The 12,122-nt window shown below is 37.0% G+C and overlaps 1 protein-coding gene across 1 annotated transcript; it reads right to left on the minus strand.

The window, feature by feature from the left end:
- Window positions 1–8,403: 8,403 nt before the first annotated feature.
- Window positions 8,404–11,906, minus strand: LOC137710877 (uncharacterized). Its single transcript, XM_068450031.1, has 6 exons — window positions 10,940–11,906; window positions 10,581–10,743; window positions 10,284–10,460; window positions 10,107–10,190; window positions 9,404–9,485; window positions 8,404–9,166 (listed from the first exon to the last, which is right to left on the minus strand). Exons 1-6 carry the CDS (start codon window positions 11,296–11,298, stop codon window positions 8,715–8,717), a joined length of 1,317 nt encoding a protein of 438 aa, XP_068306132.1. The 5' UTR covers window positions 11,299–11,906; the 3' UTR covers window positions 8,404–8,714.
- Between the last annotated feature and the right edge of the window lie 216 nt (window positions 11,907–12,122).

Consider the following 12,122-nt stretch of genomic DNA (forward strand, 5'->3'; position numbering starts at 1 on the left):
CCAGACCAAGTTAACTGCGTTTTGTGATTCTGATTGGGCAGGTTGCCCTATCACTCGCCGTTCGACTACTGGGTATTGTGTATTCTTGGGCGGTTCTTTGATTTCTTGGCGGACGAAACGACAGAAAACCGTTTCGCTCTCTTCAGCAGAGGCGGAATATAGGGCCATGGCAGGTGCTTGTTGCGAGATAGTTTGGCTTCGTTTTTTGTTGAAGGATTTGAAGATTCCTTTGGATGGTCCTTCCATTTTATTTTGTGATAATCAAGCAGCGTTACATATAGCTGCCAATCCTGTTTTTCATGAACGAACTCGTCACATTGAGATGGATTGTCACTTTATACGAGATAAGATTGTAGGTGGCACAATAGAGACCAAGCATGTGGGTACGGCACAACAGTTGGCAGACTTGTTTACCAAACCTCTTGGGAAAGAAAAGTTTTCGGGTATGTTACGCAAGTTGGGAGTTCTTGACATCCACTCTCCAACTTGAGGGGGAGTGTTAGACAAATAAGGAATATGGTTGGAGTCCTTTTGTAATTGTATATAATATTATTATTGGAAGAATAAGCCGTCCTACAGCCGTCAAGCCGTCCTACAGCCGTCCTACCTTGTCCTACCTACACACTAGGATGGCTACCTTGTCCTCTACAGCCGTCCTACCTTGTCCTACCTACACACTAGGACGGCTACCTTGTCCTACCTACACATTTATATCATGTATATATATCCTTGTAATCTTGTAGAGAAAAATTAATGAGAAAAAGCATTCTCTTCCATATTTCCACAAAGCATTCTCTTCTCTTCCATATTTTCCACATTCTCTTCCATATTTTCTACACCTCTAACCCATTTGATTTCGGATTTGTAGCTCCTTTTCTCAAACGCGTTTTGTCGCGCATTTCTCGGGATGTGCGTAGAGCTCTGGTGTAGGTGATCTCACCACCACCTCTCATGGATCAGGAAGTGTGTTTTGCTCCGGCTCGGGTGTTTACACCACCACCTCCCATGGATTTGTCTTCGACGACTTTGTTGCCTTCGGTGACTATGTTGCTGATGAGTTTTCTCACCAGCTTCCTTTGTTTCGCTACAAATCTGTCATCTATGGTGCTTTGTGAAGGCTGTGGGAGGCGTCTTTCCATCATTTTTGTGGAGTTGCTTGGCTAGATTTCTGTCGTCTGTTGGATGGAAGGTCTCCGTCGGTGCATCGGCGGAAGTTGCAAGGAAGATAGGTTTTCTGTTTCTGTTGTTGTTTCTGGGCTCAAACTTTTGGTTTGGGCTTTGTTTTGGGGGTCCATATTGTGTTTTGGGCTTTTTCTTGTAATCGGACCTCAATCTGTTGTAAATTTTAGTGTGGTTTGGCAATAAATCTTCCGCTTTTTCCAAAAAAAAAAAAAAAGTCAAATTTAAGAAATTTATCCCTAAAAGACCTTTTAATGGTCTCTATATAAGAGCAAATCAAATAAAAAAAAAGAGTAATGTTAAGTAGACTAAACTTGCAAATTAAATGATGTATCATCAATAAAAAATAAACACATTAATTAACATATAAGTAATAATTCAATCATCAACTTCCATATTATTTAGTTTATAAAGTTTAGGCTACAAATTTAGTTTCTCTACCATTACCCATAGACAGTGTTGTTAAAGATGAAAAGTTAATTTGAGTAGCTATACTGTCACTCAGTACTACGGTTTGAAAATATTTCTCTTCACTTGTAAGTGAGAGGTCTTGAGTTTGAATTTTGTGGATGGCAAATTCGATAAAAATTAAGTTGCCCATTGTGTAGCTTAGCTGAACTCCTCTTCCCTTTAATGTAAAATATATCTTGGTACTAAAAAAAAAAAAGTTTTTGACACTATTCACTTGCTAGTTTAACAAAAATTTAAAACTTCCTTTGGAGATACTCTTTCGTTATGTATTGAACACTGTTTAGTTCAATTAATATAAATATATATATATATATATTTATAATTTCTTTAAATTGAGTTAACAGGGTATTATTTGACTCTTTGTATATCAAAAATTGTTTAATTCTTTACTTGCAGAAAGTGAAATAGTTTCCTAACTAGATAGATATTCATTCCCAAGTCCATCACATGTATTAGATCGAGCTGTGAATTGTGAAACCCACGGTTGATATTTCAATAGCCTAACACGCATAAATAAACTCATAAAGAAGGTTCTAAAAGATGTTAAGCGCTAGTTGAGGGGCGGGTTGCGGCTTAGCGCTTAGACGGTTAGGTGGGGTCTAGACGGATTAGGCGGATTTAAGTAAATTTATCATATTTCGTGTAAATAAGTATCTACTTATACTTAAAATATATAATTTCATCATAAATTACAAAATAAAATGCATATATATAATGAAGTATTGAAACATAACGAAAACATATGAAATAAAGATATAATGTGTGTTTATTTAAGTATTCAGCATGTCTTTTCAATTTATTGGAAAAAAAAAATAAAATGCAAAATAAAAATTATCTATTTGTTTAAGTGAGTTGCGATCTAAGCATGTGCTTAAGCTGGTCTGGACAAGTTAGGTAGGTGCCTAGGCATTCTAGGCGCATTTTCTTAATTTTCAAACGCTTAAACATTAATCGGGACAGGAGCTAGCCGCCTAGCGTCTAGACGGGACCTAAACGGCGCTAGGCGAAAATTTTTAAAACTGTGCTCATAAATATCAAGTAATATTTTATACATGTGTTGTACGTTACGCTAAGCTTTTGTGCTAAGTTTGTATATATTAAATTTCACAAATTTTTTAATCCCCAAAAGCCAAAGGAGGAAATGATCTTGGTTTTGTGTGTGTGCGTGTGTGTGTGTGTGTGCAGCACGACGTGTGTAAGCAAAAGGTGAATCTAGGTAAGTTGATCGATCCCAAAATTTAATATTTTCCGTATGACTAGAACCTTGTCATGACTCATGACTTACTATTCTTGTTATTATACTTTCGTAACTTTAAATTATATATCTTTTTTTTGTACTCACATGTATTAACAGATCTTATTTTTATTATAAAAATAATATAAATAATAATACAAATAAATAATAAATGTATCATTACTCAATCAAAATACAATAACACCATTTCAACATGCTACATGTATTTTAATCACACACAAAATAACCTTTTTGGGCATATGTGTACAATTTCTAAATCAAGAAATCAAAGACAAGATTAGACCAAGTCATAAGACATCAAAGACTCCTTTCCCAAGATAAGCACAGACCCGGATTCATATAGAAACTGATTAGGATTCTTTCCCGACTATTTTTTTTTATTATTCGTATTTGAATGGTGGTGATTGATTTATTTTAAATATTTTGAGTTATTTTATTTTTTTTGTAGGAATAGTTATTATTATTTTAAAATTTTCATTCTACATTCTTCATAATTGTATTTTTTTAATTATAAAACGTTTAAAATATAAAATAAGATTTATGAAATACTAACAACAATTCATTTTTCTAAATAGCGTGATGAAAACTTTAGAATTTGAAATTATACTACCCTTTCCTACTTTAGAATTTGAATTTATATTACCCCTTCCTTTCTTCCTTGGGACTTGTCATGGTCCCATCGGCTAGAGTCCCAGCAGTCTTACGCGGCAACTGCAAAACAGAGCATCCACGCTATTTCTCTCCACACGCATCCCAAATCCCTCTCCCTCTCGAACCTTACATTCCTCCTTCCCTATAAATACCCACCCACCTTTCTTCCTCAACTTCCTCATCAATCAAACATTCAAATTCTCTCTCTACACTTTAAAAGTATCGGTTTTGCGAATTGGGTTTTCTCGATTGAAGAAAACAAGAATTGGGTTTTCGAGTTTTGGATCATCTGATCAGAAAAATACCTTCAGGTTCAAGAAACATGAATTCCTTGTTCAGTTCGTTCGATGCCTTGTGTGCTGAGATCTTGGGCCAGATGGTGAAGTCCTCCTTCCCTGCACACCAGCTGAAGAGTACTGCCGCAGTTCCATCTAGCAACACGGTTAATACAGCGAAGCAAGAGGGAAATATGAAGTCATCGCCGGAGGCTCGTGTGAAGAAGCAGAGCCGGAGGACGCCGCCGCGGTTCGCGGTGGAGCTGGACGGGCTCAACTGCTTTGAGACACTCGTCTCTCGTTAACTACACCGGCTGCTGTAATTTAAACCCCCCGTCTTCCCAGATTATATTCAAATTCTTACACCAAAGTATTCGTGTATATGTTAATTGGATATACTACAATTCTTTCATCTCTTTTTTTCCCAAATTTGTGTTAATTTTTTTGGTACCTATAAATCAAATTTCGAAGAGTTTTCATAAAGTAAATTGTATTTTATTTTATTTGCCTTGTTGCTAAAGTTTACAAACGCCGCCTGCTATGTGGAATTTTGCCTTCTAATCAACAAGAAACAGGGAAGGAAATTGAAAACTAGGTTGAATATATAAAGTGTACACTGTACAGCTTAAACTTGCACCCAATTAAAGCAATTTAAATTTTAGGGACTGTATACGGTACATGCATTATATACTATACGTAGCACGTAGCAATTTTGGCATTCCTCTTTTATCGGTATTTACCCTGCGAGTAATGCTAGAGAGACTAAATTTGTAGATAAAGTTTTAGAAACTAAAGGACATGGAAGTTGTTAATTGATTTATTACATAATCATTGATAAACGTGTTCATTCTTATTGATGACACATCATTTAATTTGCAAATTTAGTTTCAAATGCTATTCATACCATGTTTTTATACTACATTTCTATATCACCTTGGATAACATCTGATGTGGACAGTCACATCATTTGAAAAATTTGCAAAATCCAAGGAAATGAATGAGAAAGACCCTTCATATACTACAATTATCATTTAATTAACTAGTTTTTCTTAATTTTTTATTTATTAAATAATGAACTAAATTTAAATTTTTGATTAATTCAAATAATGTGTCTGTCCACATTAAATGTCATCTAAGATAGTATGAAAATATGGTACAAAAATATGGTATGAATAACATTACTCTTACTCTGCATTCTAAATTGAATATTTTACTATTTTAAAGTGTGTAGCCATGTTGATTTGCATGGGTAACACATCTTCTACAAAAACATAGGAAGATGGGCAGATCGGCTTGAAGTACTCTCCGTACTTGGTGTGCCTAAATGCATATCGGATTGGGACAAGGATGTCGGAAAAGAGTTTTTGGACTCTCTGCATGAGTCAGAAGAAACATGACTCAAAACTTCAATCCTGCCATATCATGCCTTGTCTGATGATCAAAGGGCTCGTTTGGTGCATACGAATGAAACGTGAGTCACTAACTTATAAAACTTAATTTATATTGAAGGTTAAATTAGAAAGCTCAACTCTTCTGATCTCACTTTTTATTGAGTAATTCATCTTCAGCCTTCAAGTTATTTAACATTGAGCATAGTAAATTATTTATTTCAATCTAATCTTGAACACCAAATAAGTCCAAATTGAATATAATGTAGGCTAAATAGTCAAAATGGTCCATGAAATTTTAATAATATATCAATTTGGTCCCTGAAATTGAAAATCAATAGAAATGGTCCCTAAAATTGTCCACCATCCATCATTTTGGTCATTCTATTAAAAACTCTATTAAGTGTCCCGGAGCTCTTGGCCAGAAGTTTGGGCAATTTTCAAAGCTTCGTAACTCAATCGTTTTTAACTAAATTCGACCCATAATATATCAAAATGAAGATAGAAAAGTTTAGAACAAGATTATATCTATTTGAAAGCCCAATGATTACTGGAGATGGCCAGAAAATAACCTCAAAGTTGATTGGTTTGCGGGAAAATTGAAAAAAATCGCTGGAAACTTGGTGAACTTTAAACATTTATAACTTCTTCAATACTCAACGAAATCAAATGATTAAAAAATGAAAATCATACTTCTCGATGAGATGAAGAGAATGGTACCTTTCTTGATAGCTAATTCACCGTGGTTTGACCGGAAAACAGCTTGAAAGTGGCTACCTATTTTTCAAGCCCTTTTTTGGGCAAACCACAGTGAATTAGCTGTCAAGAAAGGTACCATTCTCTTTGTCTCATCGAGAAGTATGATTTTTGTTTTTGAATCAGTCGATTTTGTTGAGTATTGAAAAAGTTATGAATATTTAAAGTTTACCCAGTTTCCAGTGAGTTTTCCAGTTTTCCCTCAGACCAGGCAACTTTAAGGCTATTTTCCAGCCATTTGCGGCAACCATTGGTCTTTTAAATAGGTATAATCTTGTTCTACACTTTCCTATCTTCATTTTGATTTATTAGGGGTCGAATTAAGTTAAGAAACAATTGAGTTACCAAGCTTTGAAAATTGTCCAAACTTCCGGCCAATAGCTCCGGGACACCTAACATAATTTTTAACGGAATGACCAAAATGATGGATAGTGAACAATCTCAGGGACAATTTCTATTGATTTTCAATTTCAATGACCAAAGTGATGTGTTATGCAAACCTCAATGACTATTTTGACTTTTAGCCTATGATGTATGTTAACTCACCAAACAATGCCTCAAAGTGAACAAGTTCAGAGTCTTTTTTCGAAAGAAGACATTTGCAAACCCGAACGACATCGTTTGGGGCACATGTAGGATACTAGCTCAGAAATATCAGCCGAGTCCTATGGCATCACTTGGAACTTGGATTCATAAATAATAATAATGTAACCACACAAAATATCAGCAGAAAATATCAAAGTGTGATATTCTCTTGCCCAATAACATTTCATTTATCATTATCAACACAATGTCAGCATCGCTTCATGAGTTTTTGTTCCGTGATGAGACATATATAGAGAGCAAAATAGTGAAACAGTTACACAAGAATTTTTCCTCGAAGAATATCCATATTGCTGAAAACCTGGCTGGCGAGGCCGAGTTGAAAGGAAAAGGATGGATCGAGTAGTAGTCAAGCACTGGCAGAGCCACGTTATGGGCTACGCTATAGTTCAGGTAGCTTTACGTGAAAGATAAAATTTTACATGTAATTTTTATTAATTTTTTAATAAAGCTTACCATATATTTAGTCATTAATCTAAATTCTCTAGGTATAGTCATATAAAATTATATGATACAGTTTAAAAACCGTCTCTTTTTCTGACATCTTTTTTCTCGTCGCTTTTTGTACAGGTACAAATTTAGATTTGTTTAATAACGAAAATTCTTGGCTCACCTTATGAAAATTTTCTTAAGGAAGCTGATATTGTGAAAAATACAGTATCAAGTTTTTTTGTTATAAAGATTTAAAATTTTAAACTAGCCCACTCAGTGAAAAATTCCAGATCCACACAGATGGTAGCAACTCTTCCACCAGAAAGCCCGCTGCTGCTAGAGATTGTTTTTCTAGATCCCAAATGTTCATGTCTAGTTTCTAACCAGCACAAATCCTATGATTCAACTTTGTGCTTCCCACTCGCTGGGAAAATCAACTTTCGACTTGCATCTCACTGTAACGAATAACGTAAAAATTGAATCAGAACAGCAGCAGCCTCTTAAGTTCCCACTTTTACCTTTTCAGTAGCAAATGTGAAGTTGCGACCAATGCAAGGGCATATAGTGCGGTGTTATATATCACTCATCACGTGACGTTGAAGGATTAAGTTTTTTACACGGAGCTGGAACTCTACTTTTGGAGGAGGACTTGGGCTGTGTAGATAAAAGGGGGCCAATTGCTGAATGATCGATGGCTTGGACTTTATTAATTAGAACAGAGACGACAGATCCGTCAAAGAAGACATGAGTTGAGAGCCGACTTTGAGGCTGTTGTGATTGTATCAACCGTGACCACAAACCTCCATGATTTTATGTTGTGCTCCCTGCTGGACCACGTGCATACAATGCCACATATTTTTCCGGACCCAAAATTTGGTGACTACTTCACCAAAAAAAATAAATAAATAAATAAAAATAAAAATATTGGTGACCACTAACTTTACACGTTTGGGCTTCAATTAGATAGACACATGGTCGGTTGTGATTAGTTTTATGTTTTTATATAAACTAAGATTAAACTTCTTCAACAGCTTTTCTAATTCGAGAGATTTTGCATTGTGTTAGAACACTATAATTGATTAGAAACTTATAGTAAAAATCTTGCAACCAATTGTATTATGACAATTGGTGTAATGATCCGTATTTCAACGCACAGAAAAATTTCTCGTCTAATTCCTAGATCGTTCGAGTATAGTGATTTTCACTCCATTTTTTTCCTCATCCACTTTTATTTATTCAATCTACAACTATAAAATAGGAAAATGGTGTAAATGAAGAAAATAGAGCGTGAAAATCTTTTCCGGCTTCTATTTGGGAATGTGATTAGCATTCACATGCAGTTTTCAATGTGAAGTTGTGTATGCAGAAAAGCTATGAAGCAGTTCAAGATCAATGAAGTGAAAGAAAATGCAACTTTAAAAGAACCTCTAGGGTACTGTCATTCTTGCAGCACAAGAAAGCCTTCAATCACATTTCCAACTTTAACGAACACGGCTATACGATCACTCTCCCTCTTTTCCCAAACATTTCTATTGCTTCTTTTTCTCTGATGTTCTACAACTAAGTTATATTCATGGCTCAAACAAAGAGAACAAGGAATAAGACCTCAATTCGACTTCTCTTGAAATGGGGCAAAGCGCGGAGATCCACCATTTGGCTATTCCTCACTTCGCTTGACGATGGCATTAGCTGACGCCTCTGGAATCAGAACCTCCTACCGATTTTTGCAAATCTTCGGGCTACTCCGAATATAACTGCCTTTGTTAAGAGCCCTCGGTCAAGACTACAGGCGAGGGCGATAGCCCCACCGATAATTAGAATCTTAGGTATCGTCTTCCCTTCTGGTTTCTCCGATGAGTCCGACTTATCTGATTTTTCAAGCGCCATGGAATCGCTGGTGCTGTTTTCAACAGATCTCAAGTAGTCTGCACTGACTTTAGTGTTGATCTGAGCCATGTAAGCACACCGTGAAAGTGGGGCTTTAGAGGCTCTCTCTTTCTGATATGCACGCAAGCCAGGTTCGATCTTTTTAACAGTTCCCCACATGCCTTGCCGGACTCCAAATTTTGCAATTTCCCAAGGGATACCCATATCTTCGTGATGATAGAGTAAAATTTCACACGCAGTAAGCTGGCCATCCCCTCTCTTCGATTCAACTGGTTCATACCCAACAAATACAAGTCTTAGAGATTATTCCCAAAAGCTCAATTGAGATGAGAAAACACACTGAAATTTCAATTTTAAGGCAATAAAAATTAATCTGCCAATTGCACACCATGGCGAAGAGATACCCTGTTCTTAATAGGTAAATAAAGAAAGATATCTTTCATTTAGGAGGGCAGATTTGTTTTTTCATTTCAGAAAGCACTAAGATCATATGAGACTTCCGTTACCTGCTCGAATGCACCAACTTGAATAGTACAAGTCAACACGTCTAGGTTTTTCACGCCTTGGCACAGCAGAGGAGGGTACTCCCTGAAACATGTGACGTCACACCATTAGGTTAGCATCCTGAATTAATAACCTTAGAAAACAGAACTGTTGTACATGATGAGCGATATCACTAAATTTATTCCAAAACTAAACACAACCAGCTCAAAACGAACACTTGCAACAGTTACTAATACGTACACTCCGGAGTATAACTCGAAAAACGAGGTTCTTCTAGGACTCTCAACTTATTAGCATACAGAAGGAATTAAAATTGCTTTAGGTATGAACTCAGTACAATAAACCGACCAGTAGCCTCAAATGTCCAAATCCGTAAATTACATACCAACAAAATATTTCGAGTTGGAAATTACTAAATTTGCGTCACTGGAAAGCCACATATAGCTTAGCAATTCAACCATTCATGACTTCAATCTTTAGCATACCAAATTTAACCGAAACTAGTGCATTAGCTGTCATTATTTCACACAAGACATCCAACCTTGTCCAAAAAAAAACAATGAAATTTGGATCCTAAAGGAATCCTTTTGACATTAATTTTCTTCTGCAAAACAGGTTACAGCAGCTTGTCTATGTGACTAGACTAGACAGTGCATTCATTTGAGAGGATATATATATATAGCTACATCTTCACTGTTTACATACCTTCGTTACGCAGTAGTATGTCCGTCCCGATTCCCAAATGCGACGACCGATCAGGTACTCTCTGTCGCTACAAAAGAATGGGAACTGTGTCCGAAACAAAGAAACAACATAAGTAATAAGCCAATGCAGCAACGGAACTCATGAATCAAAGGACAAAACAAAGTATCATGTTCTCACCTTGCGCACCCAGTGCACCAACATGGTTCCGGTAGTTGGACATTCTTCCAAAGTAGAAGCATGTACAAGCATGTCATCCCACTTTGCTCGAAACTCATCATCCCAGAAGAAATCCCTCAGTAACTCAGGTGTACAATCCTCATATATAGTACTACTGCGGTATTGTGGAGGTCCAGTCTAAAATACACAGGTGAAATCCAATTAGTTCAACTCGCCAACATAATACATACAAGCAAAACAAGACTCTGTCTCCAAGGACCTCGTTTATCCATTGAAACGAAAGGTAAAGACAACTACCTCGGGGTCTCTTCGCCAAGCTTGATAGCGCATAGCTGCGGTAGACCGATCCATCATATGTATCCAAGTAGGCCCTCCATCTTTCTCCTCAACAAGCTGACATATGTGCTGTAAATCCTCCTTGTTCACATGACCGGAACTTTCTCTTTCAATCTTTGAGGTGCTGCCATATCACAACATTTATATTCATTAAGCTTAAGCTCTCATGTCTTACAAGTTAAACTGACCCAAATCCCCAATTTAACACAACAAACACTAATCAAAGTTGTGAAATTGAACACATTAAACACCAAAACATGGAAAATTAAAGCAAACCCAACTTTTGAAATTAGTCAAAATACTCAAGAAAGTCAACGAACCTGAAATCCGGATTGGTGGTAGGTGGCAAAGATGGCGCGTCTTCCGGATTCCTATCGTCGGCAGGCCATGGAATGCAACTGGGCAGCTGAAACTTCAACGAGCTCAGACCCGGAATCGAACCGAAACACGTGGACGAACTCTGCGAGGACGAGGACGAGGATTCTTTTTGTTTGGAGATTGGGCAATCCAACAGGTCTCGGCCAACCAAGCTCGCCCATTTGGGCTTCCACGCCCACCCAACAAAAACCCCAACAATCACACCAATCCACAGAGGGATTATGAACATCATCAGCTCCCCCAGCACCTCCACAATCGTGGGTCGTCTCAGAATCTCCAGAAAAGCCAACGGCGACGCCATCGTCGGGCAGAAAAGCAAAAACCCGCAAGCGAAAAAAAGAGAAAAACCCTTGATTGAATCGGATACTGGTATGCAATAAGCACAGCGATTGCCCGAGGGTTTCAGAGATGAAGGAGATAAGAAGATAGCAAAACCCCAATACCCAACAGAGAGGGGGGATATTAATTACTTATTAGATATATAAATACAGAGAGAAAAAAATAAAAATAAAAAGGGAGAGGAGGAGGAAGCAGAGAATGATGAGATTTAGATATGGTTTATTTGCAGAGAGAGAGAGAGACAGAGAGAGAGAGAGAGAGAGAAAGGAGGAAGAAGACAGAGGAAAGCTGAGAGCTTTGGATAAGATTTCTGAGATCAGCGGTAGAGAGACGCGTTAGGGAGATTCCCACAGGCTCACAGAGGAGGGACTTTGTTGTTTTCTGGTGCTGCTATTGCTAGTGTTGGCCAATAGCTTCAACCAAAATGTTCAATTTCTATTTGTTTTTGTTTAATTACAATTTAATAAAAAAAGATGAGAAAAAGCGAGTTAGTTGTTGATTGAAGGTGAATTTTCTGAGAAAATCTTAGAAATCAGTGTGTGTGTGTGTGTAAATGTTATGAATTGTGGATTTTGGGGATGATGAGTTGAAGAGGCTTTTGTATATATACCATGGGTGGTTAGGCTCTATGTGTTGTCTCCCCGCGGTTTCTCGTTTTCCACGTTCTCTGACTTGGATTTTTACACATTTCCTCTCTCTCTCTCTCTCTCTCGAGACTGTAAAATGTTGGCTAAGAGAAAACATGTGTGATATGATTGTTTTTACTATTCAAAAATGCCATGGGAA

Source organism: Pyrus communis, chromosome 12 (genome assembly GCF_963583255.1).
Source record: "Pyrus communis chromosome 12, drPyrComm1.1, whole genome shotgun sequence".
Taxonomy (NCBI): domain Eukaryota; kingdom Viridiplantae; phylum Streptophyta; class Magnoliopsida; order Rosales; family Rosaceae; genus Pyrus; species Pyrus communis.